General features: G+C 58.2%; 1 protein-coding gene and 1 long non-coding RNA gene across 3 annotated transcripts; one reads left to right on the plus strand and one right to left on the minus strand.

Moving 5' to 3' along the window:
* The first annotated feature begins 9504 nt into the window (after positions 1-9504).
* On the plus strand, positions 9505-18633 carry RNF126 (ring finger protein 126). The gene is made up of 9 exons (XM_075524388.1): positions 9505-9660; positions 12936-12994; positions 14484-14547; positions 15092-15333; positions 15992-16060; positions 16146-16215; positions 16446-16539; positions 16991-17106; positions 17340-18633. Exons 1-9 carry the CDS (start codon positions 9586-9588, stop codon positions 17487-17489), a joined length of 939 nt encoding a protein of 312 aa, XP_075380503.1. The 5' UTR covers positions 9505-9585; the 3' UTR covers positions 17490-18633.
* LOC142420451 (uncharacterized) lies at positions 10730-11693 on the minus strand. Of its 2 annotated transcripts, none has more exons than XR_012778745.1 (3): positions 11427-11693; positions 11194-11333; positions 10730-10953 (listed from the first exon to the last, which is right to left on the minus strand). It is a non-coding gene; the product is annotated as an uncharacterized LOC142420451 (long non-coding RNA). The 2 variants fall into 2 exon arrangements; XR_012778744.1 differs by having other exon boundaries at positions 10730-11005.
* Positions 18634-19187: the final 554 nt, after the last annotated feature.

Consider the following 19187-nt stretch of genomic DNA (forward strand, 5'->3'; position numbering starts at 1 on the left):
GGCAGGGGGCTGGGGGCGGCGGGAGGAGCTGGAGCGGGGACAAAGGAGCTCTTTGCAGCCGCAGTGAATGGCAGCCTCACATCTGACCTTTCCGTCTGGGTGCTGGCATTGTGCTGGGTCAGGCGGCTTCCCCCTACGGTTCGAGCTGCAGCAAGATTTCAGGCTGAGGTTCAAGAGCCAACCATCCTCCCCCCAAAACCCTGGCTGCTTCGTTCTCCTCCTGAACTGCTGCGCTCCTTTAAGGAGGGAATCTCGCCTCTCTCATCAGTTCAGGCTAATTAAACTCTGCTAAACCAATTAGAGCTGCAATTTGCAACAAGACATTCAATTGAGAAATGCTTCTCGCAGAGCCCAGGGTCAGGGCGCAGGCAAAAGAGCAAAGGTTTCATATTGACAGCGTGGACCCGCTGGCAGGCGTTGGGCAGGTCCCTGGACGTCTTTTGGTCGCCGTTTCCCCCTCGGAGCGAAGCGATCCCGGCCCCATCACGCTCGCCATCGCAGCGGGACTCCCACCTTTCTCCCATGCAAGCGGAGATGCTGCCGAACGCCCCAGCAGCGTCCGCAGGGAGCGGGACGTTCCCGCAGCCCAAGGCACTGCCCGAGCTCAGGCGTAGCCGCGGGGCCGTGGGAACCCAGAAGCCCCCGGGGATGGGAGTTTCGGTGCAGCGGGACCAGCTCCTTATCTGCTGAAGGTCGGCACCAAAGCGCAGCGAGAACCCAGCGAGTGGGAATCAGGCGAAGCTCGACCCGAGCCTCAGTCTCCCCCTCCACGAGCATCCCTCGGAGCACGTGGCGAGTCGCTGGTGTGAGGCGCGAGCTGAAGGCATGGCCCCGGTGCTGCGGGCAGCACCAGCTCCGGAGCCCCGCGGCACGTGGCCCCTCCGCCCCGGTGGGGAGCTGCCCCTCGAGGTGCGGAGCTGCTGCCGGCAGCTCTGACCCTGGGGCTGGATTTTCTCTGCCGTGCCCGCATGGCTCCGGCCAGGTAAATCGGAGAGATGCTTGTGGCTCACGGCTGCATCACCAGCGTTGGGGAGAGAGTGGCGGAGCGGCGCGATCCGCACCTCGATGGCCCGGCTGGCCGCACTCCACCCCCAGCGCTGACACGTAGCTTCGCCCCGCGCCCTGGGGCAGCAGCGTCACCGCTCCGTGCCTCAGTTTCCCCATCTGCTGCGGCGAGATAATGCTCCTCCGCTTGATCCTGCACTATCTCACAGGAAGGTTGCAGGGATTAGTTAGCTAATGTTTGCAAGGAGCTTTGAAGATGAAAAGCCGTGAACAAATGCCAAGAAGTGCTGAGCTGGATTCTCCTCGCCGAGTAATCGTTTCATGTTCCTGGGACACTTCCACTTCTGCAGATGAAGGAGGGCAGGGCGGGAGAGCTTGTGTGTGGGGAGGGCAGGGGGGAGGGAGGCTTGCATATCTTCCCAAGACCTGCCCCTCCAAATCTGATCACCCGGCCTGTTTGACTCCTGATCAAACCCAGATCCCTCCCGCTAATGCCGTTCTGCCACCCCCACTGCACCCTGCGAACGCCCGGACCGAGGAGCAGGACTTGCGAGACGGCTTCTTGCAGCGTGCCTTTCCCCTCCCCGCCGGGCTCGCGGCTCTGGCCCCTAACGCAGCATCACTGGGCAGTTAACGAACGCACCCTCTACCTCGGCTTCCTGGCTGCCGGCAGGAAAGAGGTTAAGCGGCGTGGCACCCGCTGCCCCCCTGCAGCCCCCCCAGCCTGACTCCCTGCCATTTGCTGATGATCTCCGTGCCAGTTTTCAGCGTATTGTAAAAGTGCTCGTATCTCAGGCAATTGGATTTAATTATTTGGGTAAGATTTCACGAGGCGCTGTGTCAAAGGCTTAATTAAAGCCCAGATCTGTTCCGCTGTCCGCGCCCCTGCTGCACGCCCAGCCAGTGAGTCCGTCAGGACGGCTCTCAGCTCTCTGGTTTCGGCTGGGCGTGAGGTGCTCCCCGACCTTGCTGCTGCTGCTGCTCGGGGCCCTCTCCCCCTCCCCACCCCTCCCTTGGGTGGCGGATCCCGGCCGGGCCTCAGGGGGTGCCTGGGGGGAGACCCAGACCCCCCCCCCCCCCCCCCGCTGCTGGCACCCGGTGCCGCCCTGCGCGCTGCAGGGCCCGGAGCTGCAGGAAGCATCGTCCCAGGGCGGGTTTGCTCCCCTGCCCTCCTCAGCACCGTTCTCCCGCTCTCCAAGCCCCCAGCAAGAGCCGCGCTTGCCCAGCGCCTCTTCCCTTCCAAGCGTCTTCGGTTCTGGCGTCCCCAGCTCTGCCCCGTGTCGGATGGAAGGTGCTCTGGGCTCTGTCTTTGCTGGGGAAACGCTGGCGCACGGAGCCAGGAGGTGCAAGCAGCGTGGAGCAGAGACCGGGAAGGCTGGGACGAAGGAAAACGGCAGCCCGAGCCGGGAGGCAGCAGGGACGTCCCGTCCCTTCCCGTCCCATCCCGCAGGACCCTGCTGCCCGACCCAGGAGAAGGAGCCGGGTCGGACAAAGCGCGTTTCCCCTCAGTGGAAGAACAGATGTCTCTTTCCTATGGCCTGCAGTCGGCTCTGGTTTTCGTCTCTCCTGTCTGTGCGCACACAGATTTATAGCTGCCTTAATGAGTTCCTTACAAAACGATCTTGTTGCCCACATGGCTGTCTGAGCCTTGCGGGGGGAGCCGGGGCGAGGGGTCGGCAGGGCCCTACCGGGGCCGGCGAGGCTCACGCCAGCAGCCCCGGACGCCTGCACGCCTGCCGGGGCCCAGCCCGAGCTGGGCGCGCTGCGAGCAGAGCGGGGAGGTGCTGGCTGCACCCGGGGCACGGCGCTGGCCGGGGAGGAAGGAGAGCGGGGCTCCACAGCCCCACACAGCCCCGCTCAGCCCCACACGGCCCCACACGGCCCCACACAGCCCCACACAGCCCCGCTCAGCCCCACACGGCCCCACACAGCCCCACGCAGCCCTGCTCAGCCCCACACGGCCCCACACAGCCCTGTTCGGCCCCACACAGCCCTGTTCAGCCCCACACAGCCCCACACGGCCCCACGCTGCTGCCAGGGTCACTCCCCACCGCACCAAGTGCTTCCAAGCGGGGAACACCTTCACGAGGAAGATGATGCAGGGAAACTACCCGCGTACGGGCAGGCACAAAACCAGCCGTGTACACGCCGCAGCGGGAGCAGCGGCGGGGCATCTCCATCCTCCAGGAAGCCGCTGGGGCAGGCGCGAGGACAACGCTGTGAGCAGATCGGGGCCTTCACCCCACGGGGCAGAGGAGGACGCTGCTTCGAGCGCCCGTGGGGAAGCTGCAGCAGGAATCGCCCCTGTGCCCGGCACCTCCTTGGGAGCGCCTGGCCGCCCCCCGCTCAGCCGTGCTTTCTGTAACCGTCCCCGCAGGAGCTGCAGCGGCTGCCGGGTCTCCAGGCTCGCGCGGCCGGGCTCCGCCACGCGTGACACGCTTCTCTGAGTAACTTTCATGGGCACGCCATGTAAACAAGCCGTGAGTCAGCGGCCGGGCCGGCTGTGCGGTTTCCCCAGTGTAAATGCTTCCTCTGCCGCGGTGGAAGGAAGGACCAAACCGAGCCTCGAGGGAAGAGCTGGCAGTGCCGAAAAACGTAATGAAATCGTGTGGGGCTGAACTGGGTCCAGAGGAGCTGAGAGTTGGTAAAACCTCCCGGGTCATTACAGCCTCTCTGGCTCCTCGGAGAGGCTGCGGGGAGGTGCTGCTGGAGGAGGCAGAGCAGCACCAGGGAGGGCCGCGTCTGCCCCGCTGATCCTTGGTCCAGGAGCAACGTGCTGGGTATCCGGATGCGATAGCCGGGCTGCTGGTCACGCTCCTCCGATACCGGCCAGATGGAGGATGCAGACTCGGCCGGCACCTGAGCACATCGCTTCCGCCTTCCTGCCCGGGGGGTCTTCTCCAGAGTGCTCCTGGAGCCCCACGCCGGCACAACCCAGCACTCATCACGGACAGGGCTCGGCTCGGGAAGGGGCGGGAGACGCCGGCCTCGTTCTGCCCATTGGCCCCATCGCCAGACGCAGCCCCTGCAGCTGCATCCCGCTGTCAGTCCGACGGATGAGGACGCAGGGACTGACGGACACCGGAGCACGGGCCCAGGGCTCCGGCGGGAGGCTGGGGCGGCGCCGCCCAGGATGAGGGCAGCGTGTGTGGGAAAGCAAAGGCAAGTGGCTACCCTGCACAGCGGGGCACAGGCCGCGTGGCAGGCGAGGGCTGGTCACAGCCCTCCCGCCGAGGGCCCAGCCTGGCCCCTCTGAGTCGGGGGAGAAGCCGTCCGACCGAGCCACTGGAGGGGCCGATCCTGCCCGCGTCCCGACGCCGTTCTCGCAGTCCGACCTCGCAGCACCGGCCCTCACCGGGAGAAGGAGGTTTCCGCTACGAGCGGCGATGACAAAAGCCGCTGGGGCCGAGGCTGAGCCGAGCCGGGCTGGGGCATCCCGGCCCTGCCAGCCTGGTGGCCCCCCAGGACCCCGGTCCCCGGCTCTCCGCAGCCGGGGGTTCGGCCAGCGAAGGGCAGAGCCGCAGCAGGGCACGTCCCCCCCCGGAGCCCCCGTCCGCCCCACAGCCCTCGTCAGAGGAGAAGCTTGATTGCTTACATGGCCCAGGCTTGCAGTTAGTAGAAAAACAAAACATGTTTTTCATATTAAAATTTCCCTTGAAAAACAATGGTTTAAATCAAGCGTAAGAAAAGCAAAGAATCCAAAAAGAAAAAAGAAAAAGAAAAGGGAAATTTTTGGTGGAGCCCGAAAGCAGTCCCCCAAGACTCGGAACTTCCCCTGAACCTCTGCGCCGTCGCCGCTCCCGGAGGCAGGTGGGCTCCGGGACGGCGCGGCAGGACAGCTCGGGCTACCAGACACGGGCACTGTGCCGCCACGACGCTGCCCTGCCTCAGCGGCTGCCAGCCCCTGCCTGCGGGTGAAATCCCGGATCCGGGAGATCAGAGCCGTGCAGGGAGCCGGCCGGGGACCGCGCGCCGCCGTCCCCGCGAGGTCTATCGCGGCCGGTCGGCGCGGCGGCGGCGAGGACGGGGCTCAGCCCGCGCCCGCTGCTCGCAGGTTATCGGGAGCCGCCGGATAACTGCCGGGGCGGGATCCAGACCTGCAGCCCGGAGGTGCAAGGCTCGGGGAGACAAGGTGGGGGATGTAAATCTCCTGATCTGTCTGTGAGAGAATTCAAAGGGAGACCGATTCAAATCCGCCGTGACATGACTGGCTCGGGGCTGGCAGACAATCCCTGCAGTGTTGGTAACAAATCTTGCCGCTTTCCTTTGAGTGGCCTCCAATTTATTAATTAAAATAGGCAATTATATATAATGTGGGGTGGAGGGGAGCGGGGAGACCAGCTGCACCAGTTATTCTCACTTGGCAGGAACCGTGCTGGAAAGCTGCTCCGGCTCCAGGAGGTGCTTGTGCTTTCAAGGGCTCGAGGCAGAGCCTGGGACGGAGCCCGTGCTCAGAGCGGCCCCCAGATCCCCCGCCCGGCACGGCCGGGCCCCGACCGCCGGGCAGCGAGTGGGCTTTAGCCACAGCAACCGCTTTATTTAAGAGCACAGGGCCCAGAGGCCAAGACCTTTTAGAAAATGACTGGCCCGAGTCATCAGGGAGTTGGCAGCAGAGATGGAAGCTGCACCCGGTGTTGCCGGGATGTGCCGACAGCGCTGACCGCCCCCAGCCCTGCGAGGCAGCAGCGTGTGGGGCTGGAGAGGGAAGCCAGGTCCTTTTTTAAGCGTCGCCGTCCATCCCTCCATGCTCATCGATACGAAACACGACGAGCCAGAGACCCCAGGCTTCAGCAGAGCACAACGAGCGTGGTGCCGACGGAGGGGAACGCCATCGGCATCACGCCCGTGCGATGCCACGGCTGCGTGCAGCAACACCTGCACGTCTGGGTTTATCTGAACGCTGCAGATCCCGTGTCAGCAAACCGGCAGAATTTACCCGGCGCCTCAGTGCTCCCTGCAGGACACGCCAGCGTGGGGCCGGCTCCGGCAATGGGCTCCTCTGGCTGCTGACCACCGGGGCACAATGGCAACCGGACCCTGCGCAGCTGGTGCCGTGCCCGCGCACCCGGCTGGTGCCACGGGGCGAGTCTGGCCGTGCGGCGCGTGTCTGGCCGTACGGCGCGTTGGCTCCCGCTGAGACCGTGTGCTCGGGGCGCGTGCACGCACACGCACACATGCCCGTGCCCCGGCCCGCCGGCAGCTGCACCACCGCAGCCCGCAGCCACCCCCCGCCAGCGCCTGGCACGGTGGCACTGTCTGAATTAAGTAACGTCTCGGGACGTGAGCTCATCGCCAACACCCATGGCCCGGGCGATGCGAGTGGCAGCGCTGGGTGCTGCGGGAGCGGGCCCTGGCTAACCTCCGCTGCATCTGCACAGGCTGCCGGGAACGATCCCTGCCCCGGGGCCGGCGGGCACCACGGCGCAGGGCACCACGACCTCGGGCAGCTCCCACGTGGCACCCACCGCTCCCCTCCTCCTGACACCGGCACGGTCCAGAGCTGCACCGGGGTTTTTTTTGCCTTTCCTGCAAAGCCCGAGCTGCCGCCTGGCCAGGCTCTGCACCAAGCCCCGGCTGGCTGGGGGACCACCAGCCCCATCCGCCTCTGCTCCCAAACACCCGCAGATTTTGTGGCAGAGGCCAATGCACCCGTGGGTTCCTGTGAGCCCCGCTCAGGGATCGCAGAGGGGCACGCGTCCCCCTTCACAGCGTAGCCCAGGTGGGATCGCGACTCAGAGCTGCTGGAGGAGCCTCCCAGCCCGTCCCGTCCCCCTGGACAATGACAGGCCCAGGATATTTTCTGCTGCCCTTGGCCAAAACCCTCCCTCTTTCCCTTCCGCTTTCCCCGAGCGGGGATGGCCGCTTTGCCCGCCCAGCTGCTTGCGGAGCAGGCTCTGTCTAACGATGAATCGATACTAATTCGGGAGGTGTCACCTCTTCGTCAGTCCTCTCGGAAGAGGGTGCAGTTTGCTTCTTTCTGCAGCACCGTGGGAAAATCCTCCCGGCCGCTGGCTTCCCAGGGTGACTCAAATTTGCTCCCAACCAGACCCAGCTCCCTCGGAGGCAGCGGGCAGGCAGGGGACAGCCAAGTCCAGAAACCCGATTCCTGGGGCGCGCAGCCCCTGCCGGACCGACGGCAGAGACGGGGTGCGTCTACCCAGGCACCCCCGTGTCCCCTGCGGGGAGGGATTGTGGCCGGGGCCGAAGGCAGGGCACGGGGCTGCCGGGGGCAGCGGGAACCTCGAGCCCTGGAGAAGGGCTCTCAGGTGGGATCCCCTCTCCACGTTCAGCATCGGGGATGCGGAGGGTCGAGGTCTGGGCAGGGGACCCTGCACGAGCCCGGAGGCTGCAGGTCGCGGGGCACAGGCCGAGTGCTGGAGGAGCTGCAGCCCTAACAAGGAGCTTCTACATGCCCGGGCTCCCCGAGGCCAGGGACGAGGTGGTCCTGCAACGGAGGGTCCTCGCCCCGAGCCGCCTCTCCCTGCACAATCACGTCCCAATTAGCCGAGGGGCTCGGGGGGCCTCCTCTCGACTGCTGCGTGCTGGAGGTGTTGGGGCAGCAGGGCACAGGCCGCCCTGCCTGCCCTTATCTCCACGTGCATTCATATCCATTGCCATTTGCATCCCGACGAGTGTTGCCACGTTCAGCTTCCGCAGTTCCTGCGTCAGGGAATTCCAGAGGGACAAAGTCAGTGGAGCCAGATCCTTCCCTCCCCATCCCACAGGCACCCAGCACCCATTTGATCAAGTGGCAACTTGTCCTCCAACCACGAAACAGGGCAAGGAGAAACGCATCCACGTCCTCAGCGTGGAAGGGAACTTCCCTCCAGGGTGTGAAATGCCCCGGCCACGGCCACGGGCTCTGCTCTGCGGGCAGCCGGGCTCCGTCTGGCTCCAGGGCTGGGCCACGCCGGGCTGTCTAGACCCACCTCCCAAATAAAGGAGTTGCAGGACTCGGTAGCAGTTTCCTCATCGGTTGTAAATAATTGCTAACGTGTCTTATCAACAGCTGGGATCATCAATCAGCGACTAAACGACTGCCAATTTGTCCCACAGCTGCAATTTCCACACAATCACCAAACCCTTCCAGAAGTCGCTGACCAGTTACCGAGCCGTTACGTGGCCGCTTCCCACCAGCACCCAGTTTACCGCGCCTGTCCCCTGTCCCCTACGCCCCGTCCACCAGCACGCACAGGGAGGGGAGACCTTCGGAGGGAGCGTCCCCGAGCTTTTGCTTTCCAGGACTCGGGAGCTGCTTCACAAATCCCTCCCCAGCTGCTCCAGCACCGAAAGCTCCATCATCACCGGAGCAGCAAAACCCGGCCCGAAGATGCCACCTGCTGGAAGCGGGTCTGGTGCCACGGGCCAGCGGGCACCCCGCAGCCCTGCCACCCAGAAACCCCAAAACCCCACAGCCCTGCCACCCAGAAATGCCAAAACCCCGCAGTCCCGCAGCCCAGAAACCCCCAAATCCCACCGCCCAGAACCCCCCAAACCCCCCAACCTCACCACGCAGAAGCCCCCAAACCCCGCAGCCCCGCACCCCCAGCTCCGTGGTGCCGCAGCGCCGGCCCTCGGTGCCGGGGACCCCGGCAGGGGCCTCGCAGGCCCCGCGCCCCCCAAAAGCCGCAGCCTCGGGATCGGGCCAGGCTCCAGCCCGGCCCGCGCGGGATTCCCAGCACGCTCCCAAGCCGGCGGGGCCGTGCCGGGGCCCCCGGCCCCTTTCCGAGTCGCCCGAGGACCCTGAAAAGCAAACTCCATCGCCAGCCCCCCGAAACCGCGTCAGCACGGGCCAGCGCCCGCGGGGAGATCTGGGGGGAAACACCCCGCTTGAGAGATTCCTGCTGGAATTCAACATTCACGTTCCTTTGTGGCTGTTGCTACTTTTTTTAAGCAAATCGTGGGTTTTCACTGGAGAACCATTTTGTCTTTATTTTTGCAGGGCTCCATCTCTCCCCATCTCTTTTTTTCCCTCTTTAAAAAAAAAAAAAATCATTCAACTTCTGAGCTACAATTTTAAAGGCCCCTTCCCGTAACTGTATTAAAAAATAATAAGAACAAACAAACAAACAAAAAAAGCACAGGAAAGGGAACAAATCCAGGGGACAGACTGGGCAGGTCTCAGCTGCAGCCGCCTCCTCCTCCTCCTCCCTCAGGGCTGCTCCCTCCCCACACTGCTCTAAGCAGGCCGTGAGGTGCCTGGAAGACTCAGGCAGCTCTCTAAGCCCGGGGTACGGTGGGCTCACAGCCCCGAGGGACTAAAAGGGGGCCGGGGGCGGTGAGGGCCGGGAGCCCGGGGCCCCGGTTCCGGGGCCCCGGGCTCCCGGCCCTCACCGCCCCCGGCCACAAAAATGGCGGCCGCGCCCGCCCGCCCGCCCGCCTTATAAACCACAAGCCCCGCCCCATTAAGCCCCGCCCCCCAGCCCCGCCTCCCCGGAGCGTTTCCCCTCCCCGCCCCTTCTTTTCCGCGTTTTCTCCCGCCTCTGCCTTTCTTGCCCCCGCTCGGCCGCCGTCGTCCTCCGCCGCGCGTCGCTGGGCGGGGCGGGGTGAGGCGGCGGGGGGGGGGGGGGGGGTGGTAAGATGGCGGAGGCTTCACCGCAACCGGGACGGTTCTTCTGCCACTGCTGCTCGGCCGAGATCGCCCCGCGCCTGCCCGTGAGCGGGGGTGGGGGTCTGGCGGAGCGTGGGGGAGCCAGGGGCGCGGGCCGGGGGCGGGTGGGGGGTCCGGCGGGTCGGGCACGTGGGGGTGAGGCCTCAGGGGGCCCGGGGGGGCCTGAGGGGGGGACCGGACCCTCAGGGCGGGGAGGACCGAGGGGGGGGGTGCTCGGGGTGGGGAGCGGGGCGCGAGGGGGGCGTTGGGAGGGGCGGGGGTGAGCGCTGGGGAGGGGGGGGCGGTTCCGCGTGTGGCAGTTGGGGTTCGGGGGGGTGTTAGGAGGGGCGGGGGGGGGGCTCCGGAGCGAGGAAATGGGGGCGCTGGGGGAAACGGGGCGCCCCCGGCCGAGGGGAAGCAACCGGTGGAGCCGGGGGCGGCGCGGCGGGAGGGGCCCTCCGCCCTGCTCGGCCTGGTGCGGGGGCGGCCCGGGCGGGGTGGCCCGGCGCGGCTCTCTGCGGGGCCGCGGTGGGCCGTGGGCTCCGGCCGTGCCTCGGGGCCGGTTTGAGGGCGGTGGGCCCGACCTGCAGCGGCCCGGCCCCGGCCCAGCCCCGGCCCAGCCCCGGCTTCCCGCACCCCCGGCTGAAATGGCGTGACATCCCCTCGGCCCAGGCACCGTTACCCCGCCGCTCTGTCCGGAGCAAAGCGAAGCTCCGTGGGGCAGTGGGGGGGGTTTCTTTTTTGTCTCTTTCGGTAGGATTTAAATGAGCCTGAGAAAAGCCTCATGGGTGATAATACCTAAGACGTAGGCAAGTGCCCAGATGATACGTACGCACCGTTTCCACTCGCTAATGCAGAAGTGCTTTGTAGGCGAGGTGCAGCGCGTGAGCAGGTGCGCTTTAAGCGCTGAGTAAAACCCCTACTTGTAAGGAGTCATATTTTTCTGGTGTGGGTAGAGGTAGAAAAGGAGCGTTGGCTGTTGGAAAGGAACTGGCTAAAACATTACGGGGGGCCACGGCTAGATTTTCTGTCGATCGCCTGCCAAATGTTGCGAGATGTTAAATTCGATTTGAAGGATCCCACCGGTCTCTCTTCGTCCTGAAACTTTTCACAGCGTCTTGTCAGAATAAGGCATTGCTTTTTGTTAATGTTTATTGAATTTTAGAAGTCCCCGATTGTGAGCATCGGTGTCTCTCTGCCACGGTTGATTAGACTTGGCCAACAGTTTGGTTTTGTGACGCGCTGTTTGTCCTTTCGTCCTCTCGGTCAGTCTTTCTGGTTAGGTGAGGGTAGGCCTTGCTGGTAAGTCTCACAGCTGGTGTTTAAGTGTAAGGACAAAATTCTTGATAGTGCTCCTGCTAAATACATAGCCGGGCTGGAGAAAGTGGCTCGGGAGCTGAAGGTTGTAACCTAGAAATATCGGTCGTTTATTTTTGTTGAAACACCCCGTGCTGCGTTTGTGCCAGCAGGGCACATCTGGTAGTGAACGCACGGAACTCTGGTAGAGAGCGGGCCGCTGCTTTTGTTGATTCAGGTCTAGTTAATTGCTAGTTCATGAACTTGGTTTTGGGGGTCCAAGTTCATTCGGTTTCACTTACCGTTTGCAGACTGAGCTACTGGAGATACCGTAGCATATGCTGCGAAAGGAGTGATTCAAACAGCCTGAGAAACAACAAACTTTGACATTTGTGCTGTTCCAGCTGCAGAGGAATTTGCTGATCCCTGTGTTCAGAGTTATCTGTAAGCACACAGAAAAAAAGCCTCTCTTAAATAAGAGAGTTGAGAGGAGTAAGTTGCTCACTGCTTGAGTGTGGCTACTGTAAAAATTTACCCCAGTGGCATACTGGTGGAAAGTAAAAGGGTATGGGGATATTTCAGAGGCAGGGGCAATTCATCTGATTTTCTGTGTTCGGCACAGGAGTTCCCGTGTGCCGGTAACCAACTTTGAGAAGAATTTGGATGGTGTAGAAATGATCTTGAAATTAAACATTGTGTAAATTGCGTAGACCCAGTTATTTCACAATCGCAAATCTAAAGAGTCCTGCGCAGAAGAGGGAGCAGCGACTTCTCTGAGTTTGTTTCTAGGTCTTGGTGTTTGCTGCTTCCTTATCTTGCTGGGCAGGCAGGGGCAGCGTTGAGTGGATTGCTGGTGTTGCTGCCTTGTGCTTGGGCCTTATCAGGTTTTCCTGCAGTGGCTGGAAGAGCGATCCCAGATGTCTTATCGGAGCAAACTCACGTGGCTGGCATCCTCTCCTCTTTTGGGGAATCCATTGACTTTGTTTAAGGGCCTGTGCCAATTTGAACGTAGCAGTAGTAAAGGGAAGTAGCCGTATTTTTAGAAGCTCTTAAATTTCTTCCATGCTGAGCCTGGCTTTGCCAGCGCGGGGTTTTGAGCGGTTGTGTTTGCCCGCGGTGGTTGTTCTGCCTCGGTCGTGGTTGGGGCTAGGTACGAGGTCTGTCACTTCCTCTTCTGACTCGGCGGTGCTGCGTGGTGCTGCTTCTTCTCAAGCGCTGCAAAGTGAAGTAATTTCCTTTCAGGGTCTTAAGCGTTCTGGGCTGCTGGTCGCTAGGGCAATATGGTTGTGGAGTATAAATTCTTCACTAACGCTAGGAATCGTGAGGAAAAGTGACTGTGGCAAACTCCTGAGGAATCCTGCTTCTGCACACACGGGCTGCTTATCCCAGCATATTCAGTCTTCAGTGTTAAAGGCTACAAGGGTGGCAGCGGCTTTCTGTAATGAGCGTTGAGCGTGGGAGTGTAAAGTTCTGGTATTGTGTGTTGCAGAATGACCCTCTTGTGTCTCCTTGACCTCTGTGCGGTGTGAACCCCAGGCTACATTAGTAACAGCTTTCCATTCAGCCCTTCCTAAGCGACAGTGACACTGTCATTAGCCTGTGCTGCAATTCCCTCCTTGTTTCTTTCATTAGGGCAGTTTGGCCCCTTGAGGGAGGTGGGGGAAGGCCCCCAAAACACGCAGCTATTTAAAAACTAGTGTTTGAGTGCCACTCTTCTGGGAAGGCCGGTGGTTTTGCTTTCACTTCACCCAGAACTACATCAGATGTTATCTAATGCTTTGTCTATACTGAGGATTAATTAGTGTTATCCAAATCTTTTCTAAAGCCAAGTTCCAAACAGGCTCAGGCTTAACAATTTGCCTCACTAGTCTGGTGAAGGCAAGTATCAGTGGTTTGGGGTCTTTTTGGCTCTGTAATCGTGGCATGTGTTTGGGACGATGGGCTGCAGGACTCTTCTCTTCCACCCCATCACGCTGAAGGCACTCTTTGCAGCTTTTATGTACTGCTTTTTTTTCCTCATTCAGTATTTCTTCTTCTCCTGTAGGACTATATTTGCCCACGGTGTGAATCTGGTTTTATTGAAGAACTTCCTGAAGAGCCAAGGTAATGTGCTGCCCCAAAGGCTATTGCTGGAATGAACTCAGTCTGCTTTGCTCTTTTCCTTTTTCTAGTTAAAAGGCAATGCTGGATACTAAATACACCATTTTTACTACTTCTGCCCAATATTTGGCTCATCTTTCCTCACTGTGGGTAGAGAGTGCTTAATTTGCATAGTTTGCATCTACAAGTAAATCAGCCGTGGGAATGCTGAGTGTCATACATTGCTGGTAAAGGGCAGGGGAGAAATGGGTTGGTTTAAAACAAACAAACAAAAAAGCGGTGGAGAGGCTCTCCCTGTGGCACGTGGTAGCTCTGAACTGGTTTGAGCCACCAGAGTAGAGATAACCCCGTGAGAGAGGAATCTGTGGAATGGAGAGTGTACGTATGCTTCAGTGTATCATTTAATAACTTAGTTTAGAGTACTGACGGCGAAACATTTTGACTAAGACTTTGGACTCTGCACTGGAGCAGCTGAGATCTGCATTCACGTGCTTTACTGCTGACTCAGTAGTGGGACTGCTCTCTGGCAGTGTCAGAATGGGCAGGAGTAGGAGAAATGTCTTAAAATGTTTCAGACAGATTGGCCGGCCCTTGGCTGTGACTGGCTTCGGGACAGGCAGCGTGCTGGTAGGCGTGCGGTGCGAGGGCACGCTGGGCTGCACGGGGGTGTGCCAGGCAGTGTTGCTGCCTGCTGAGAGGGGTGGTCTTTACAGACTGAGGTTTCTTTACCGACAAGGTGACGTTTGGTCTGACCGCACCAACCTTAGAGGCTGAAAATCAATCCTGGCTAATCCTAACTGTATTGGTGATTTGCTGTGAGCTTGAGAGTCGCATAATCTCTGAACCTCAGTTTATTGTTACCATGAATGTCAAAGCATAGACCTGGATACTGAGCAGTAAATGTTCCTGCAGCGCTCTCAAAGCAGAAGCCTAACAGCATTAAGAGTTTTCCTAATAATCTGTCCCATTTGGTCACATGCCTCTGCAATAGAGAAGTTCCTTTGATTCAAGATTAGACTTAAGCATGTTTGGGTCATAGTGATCAGGGTTTGTACCTTAAGTCTTCTCTTCCTGGTGCTCCAGAGGATTAGCTGATTTGTTTGAGGTGGATTGTGCAAGGGATCCTTGCTTGACATCGTGGTTCAGCCACTTCTCTGTAGCTTCATGAATCGGAATCTAAAAGGGTGGGGAGAGATGGGTGAAGATGTGGGAAAATGAAAGTTGCAGGGAGGGAAAAATGAAAATTGATATGAACAATTAGAAAAACAGCAGCTGAGGGCAGACTAGTTTCTGTACGGAGCTGACCCTGCCCCAGGGCGGAAGGGAAGGCGAGCAGACCTCTGAGGTCCCTTGGAGCTCTGGCTCAGCACAAAAATGAATCGATCACTTCCTGTGTGCTGTTACCATGCAGCCGTGGTGTCTCCTCTTGCTGCTGGGAAAATCTTTTCGTAGCACCCTTCTGAGGCTTACCAGTGCTCTTCATTCTTCACAGGAACGCTGACAATGAGACCAGCTCCTCTACGTCAACCAGTGATCAGAGCAGGCATCCTTTTGAGGTAAGTCCTCTCTGTCTCTTCCAACACTGTCTGCTTTGCCATTGAATTGAAGTGTTTTTCCATTAGTACATCATTTAAATGTTCCCCGGATTATGACAAAATCTAGGAAAGGAAGTATTAATATCATCCACATGCTGCTCCTGAAATCTCTGCACGTCATATTTTTACTGCATGTTTTTAATAGGACCATCACTTGTAGCTTATTCTTGTTGTGAGGGGGCTAAGCTGGGATTTGGTGAGCTGGCTGGGTGTGTTGCTATGCAGTAGCCTCAGCTTAAAAGGCAGCAGTTACATGCAGCAGCTAAAGAGAAACCAGGGAAGTTGCAGTTATTTCTTACCTTCATACGTAGTTTCAGTCTGTGTCTGTTCCTCACTAAGCTGCTTCTGAGAGTGCACTATGCACCCGTGTCAGCCAAGGCTTGTGAGTTGCTGGGGATCTGAAGAGACTAGTCTTTGTTGGAAGGCTGAGAATATACCAGGCGTGAAAGCTAAGAGCTGTTTCTCTCCTCGTTACAATCTGTTCCCTGAACTCTCTCCTTCCCAGAACGTGGATCAGCACTTATTCACCTTGCCACAGGGCTATGGCCAATTTGCCTTCGGGATCTTTGATGACAGCTTTGAGTTTCCGTTTGGGTCCAATGTGCAGTCGGAAGACAACAGGGACTCTGAGAACCGGAGGGAGCGAGAGCATCAGTCTCGGCATCGATACGGTGCAAGGCAGCCCCGAGCCCGTCTTGCCACACGCCGTGCCGCTGGCAGGCACGAGGGAGTTCCCACGCTAGAAGGGTGAGAACAACTGCCAGGTTCTTGTGGAGGAAGCCCTGTTATTTTTCACTGATGAGAGTTAGCTGAAAATCAGCCCATCCCTTGTCCTCATCAGTTTGAGGAGCAGACTCTTAAAGACTGCTCCTGAGCACAGCTGTCCAGTGCGACTCTCCCGTAGGTGCCCAGCTTTGCCCCGTGAACTCGCGCTGCTGGATGGTCAGGCTTCAGCTGGGCCTGCAGCTGTTGGCAAGCTCTTGCCTTGAGTTTATAGGGGCCATTTCGCCTGAGCACAGAGGTGTGGGCTACGGCGTGGCTGGGAGTTCTGACTGTTAAACCTGCGATGAAAGCATTCCCTGGTCATTACCAGGTATTACCAAAATGTTGTCCTCAGTGTGAGGGGAAACGAGAGAAAACAGTGGGCAACGAGACTAATGTTCCTTTAACTGCATCCTAGAAAGCCACTTGCCATCTTTGTCAGAAATTATCCCCTTACGAATAAAATATTGAAACTTCTATTTGCCAGTGAATAATCAGTTCATAAGATGCAATTGCTACAGGATATTTTTCCTTTTCCCTCTGTTGATGCAACAGTATTTAGCCACTCCTTCCATGTCTTGTTTCTGGGCTGGGAGTTAGCAGACACTAATTCTTACATAATCCTGGTTTTCTTGTCTTTCAGAATTATCCAGCAGCTGGTCAATGGAATTATTGCACCTACAACAATACCAAACCTAGGACTAGGTCCTTGGTGAGTTGGAAGATGTACTGCTCTTTCTGACAGTGTTCTTGTTCGTACTCCCAGCCGAATTCAATTGTTGTTCTTATTCTTACAGGGGAGTCTTGCATTCAAATCCAATGGACTACGCATGGGGTGCCAACGGCTTGGATGCAATTATTACACAGGTAAAATCGGCATTATCGTGGAGTCTCCCGTGCTCTTGTGCAGTGCTGCAAAATTGCCAGCCGCTGTTGTGATGCAGGGGGGCAAGCCACTGAAGGTGCAGACATGGGAGATGAGGTCCACGGTGCAGGCGATACAGGGTTCAAGTGTCCTGGGTCAATAAATGAACAGATTCTGTGTGCTGCTGAGCTCACATCTTCTTTCTGCCTTTTGTGGCCTATTGTTTTTTCAGTTACTAAATCAGTTTGAAAACACTGGACCGCCGCCAGCAGACAAAGAAAAGATCCAGGCCCTCCCTACCATACAGATCGCACAGGAACACGTAGGTATGTATATCTCCTCCAGGGAATCGTTCGCAAAGAGCTCTGTGAAAGTTCTGTGTAACGTTTTCTTGGGATTTTAATTTTGTCTGCTAGTACCTTCAAGGCCTAAAACATTTCAAAGAGGGGAGAAAGCTGAAGTATTGCTCTGTTATACTCACAAAAAAAAGAGCAGCGTAGACTGGATGGATTTGCCCTAGGGAGGCAAACTGTTCTGAAGAGTTCAGTGTGGATAGAGATGAAAAGGCAGAAGGGAAGGGAACAATGAAGCAAACCCAGGGCAGCGAGAGGTGGGGTGATGGTGGTAGGAACCACAGAGCCACGAGCTTTCCGTTCTGCAGGGAGGAAGCAGCAGTGGGGGGAAGGGGAAAAGGTGATGGGATCCCGGGTCGGGTGCTTTGAGCGTCGTTCTGTCTTTTGTTGCTTAGCTGTGTTTTGCTTTCCCTTTATGATACAGATTCTGGGTTAGAGTGTCCTGTGTGTAAAGAAGACTATACAGTCGGTGAAAATGTCCGACAGTTACCTTGCAATCACCTATTCCACAACAGCTGTATAGTCCCTTGGCTGGAACAGGTTAGTGCCGTCTGAGTGGGTGACTTGGGTTCTGCAGCACTTGGGTGTTTTTTCTGGTGGTACTGTCCTCCTCTGTGAATATTTTCATACCTCCATGATGAGGCCTAAGCATGAGCAGCCTTTGATCAGAGGAAGGAGTGTCATCCTAGCCTTTTCCTTGAGTGCTGCTCCCATATCGTGTTTCTAATCCTGTTTCCCACATTTCTTGTTTTGTTTTTGTCTGCTCTCCAAAGCATGACACGTGTCCTGTGTGCCGGAAAAGCTTAAGTGGACAAAACACTGCCACAAACCCCCCAGGACTCACGGGGATGAACTTCTCGTCATCCTCCTCCTCCTCCTCCTCCAGCTCACCAAGTAACGAAAACTCATCGAACAACTCATGAATCTTAATCCAACCCTCTGTCCCTGGGGCCCTGTCCATTGTCCTTCCTCCCTCCCCAGCCCACGTAAGCAACGAAAGGGGCTTCCAGAGCAGAGCGAGGGGAGGGTAGCAAGGGGGAGGCAGCGCCCCCAGAATTCCCTTTTGAGTTCTGAAGACACGGAGACTCTGGGTCCTTCAGAGATGAGAAGCCTCAAGTTCTGTGATGGGGGGAAAGAGCTCTGTCTGTTGATAAAAACATCCATTTGCCGCGTGGACTTGTAACCATTGCAGTGAAAGGCTGCTGCGCTCCACAGATGGGAAACCTGAGGTGCTGAGCTAGCGGTTGCAATTCTGAATGGAAAGGTTGTTTGTATGGTTTTGAATTTGAGATTCCTTTCTTTATTTCTTTTGCTCCTCCTCCTCCCCTTGGATACTATCTCTTGTGCTTTGGAGATTGAAGTCTTTAAAATGAAAGCGTAATGATACTGCCTCCCTCCCGGGATCTCCAGCTGGGGAGGGCCCATAGTTGTCACTGAAGAAATGAACTCTTGAAATAGACCCCGTCACCCTTCCCTTCCCTATCTCGAGTCCCATTTATTTTTCTTTATAACCTCGCCCTTCTGATACTCAACACTGAAAGGGTTTTTATAATTTTAAATTATTACTGCTGTTAAATAAACGGACGTTTCAGCTCAATGAGACATTATGCATGATTTGAGGAAAACTACAGGGTAAGCTCTCCGGAGACTGCTGTGCTGAGCCGTCCTGTTTCACCCCAGGGCAGGCTGGGCTTGTCCGAGCCCTCCTGCGTGCCGAGCGCGGGCATGCTGTGAGCTCCGGGCACCGGACTCTGACGTGACCAGCACCCGTACGTGCGTTGCCAGCCTGCGGATCGTTGAGCGGTTGGCTGCAGGATTGCAACTGAAAGCATCCTTGCCTGGTCTTTTCTATTTTTTACACCTTCTCCCTGTTGCAGTCCTGCCCTTCTCTCAGCCTGAGCGGACTTTTCCACTGAGTCGACATCAGGACTGGGCGTGCATCAGAGGAAGGACCAGCCAAATATCCTTGTGATCGAATAATATACAGGAAAAACAACACTTTGGACAAAAATGTATTTCAAAGCTACTTAAAATACAGCTGATTAAAAAAGGAGAGAGACACAAATATCCAGGTGTGTTTCTGACTCAGTTTCTGTGACAGAGCTGGAGGCTGGAGAATGAAAAGAACGTGACCGGAGCGGGCAGTGACCTACCTGCTGCCTGTGTCCGTGCTGACCGGGCCGGGAAGCACGAGAGGGACAAAACCCTGGCTTCACTGGGTGCTCTCAGCAAGGGCCTTCGGTTTTGGTCTGGTCATTCTGAATCTCCAGCGCAGCCCTGCCAGCTCCAGGAGAAGCCTCAGTCAGGAGCACGGGGCAGGGATGCGCCCTGGGGTGGGAGACGTCCTCAGGGGAGCGTGCGTGGGGAGAGGGGTGAGGTGTCTGCTCTGCTTGGGCTTTTGCGGCACAGCCCAGCGCAGAGCCGGCAGCAGGAGCAAGGCGGTGGCACGCTGCTGCCAAGCGCGGGCCCGGGTGGCGTGGGCCGCGTCAACCGCTGCCCCTTTCTGCCGCAGGAACCGCGGGCAGTCGGTGGGTCTCCCTGGCCCGTTAACCGGCTGTTTGCGATGGCGTTGTGCGCACCGGGCCGCGCGCCAGGACCTTGCTGCGGCAGATGCCAGCGCA

Source organism: Mycteria americana, chromosome 24 (assembly GCF_035582795.1).
Source record: "Mycteria americana isolate JAX WOST 10 ecotype Jacksonville Zoo and Gardens chromosome 24, USCA_MyAme_1.0, whole genome shotgun sequence".
In the NCBI taxonomy this organism is placed as follows: domain Eukaryota; kingdom Metazoa; phylum Chordata; class Aves; order Ciconiiformes; family Ciconiidae; genus Mycteria; species Mycteria americana.

What these genes read in the sequence shown, in the direction of transcription:
- RNF126 (XM_075524388.1), top strand. Translation starts at nt 9,586, where the DNA reads ATGGCGGAGGCTTCACCGCAACCGGGACGGTTCTTCTGCCACTGCTGC. An exon ending in AACCTAGGACTAGGTCCTTG is followed by an intron (nt 16,061 to 16,145) that starts GTGAGTTGGAAG and finishes TTATTCTTACAG; the next exon opens with GGGAGTCTTGCATTCAAATC. An exon ending in TGGATGCAATTATTACACAG is followed by an intron (nt 16,216 to 16,445) that starts GTAAAATCGGCA and finishes TTGTTTTTTCAG; the next exon opens with TTACTAAATCAGTTTGAAAA.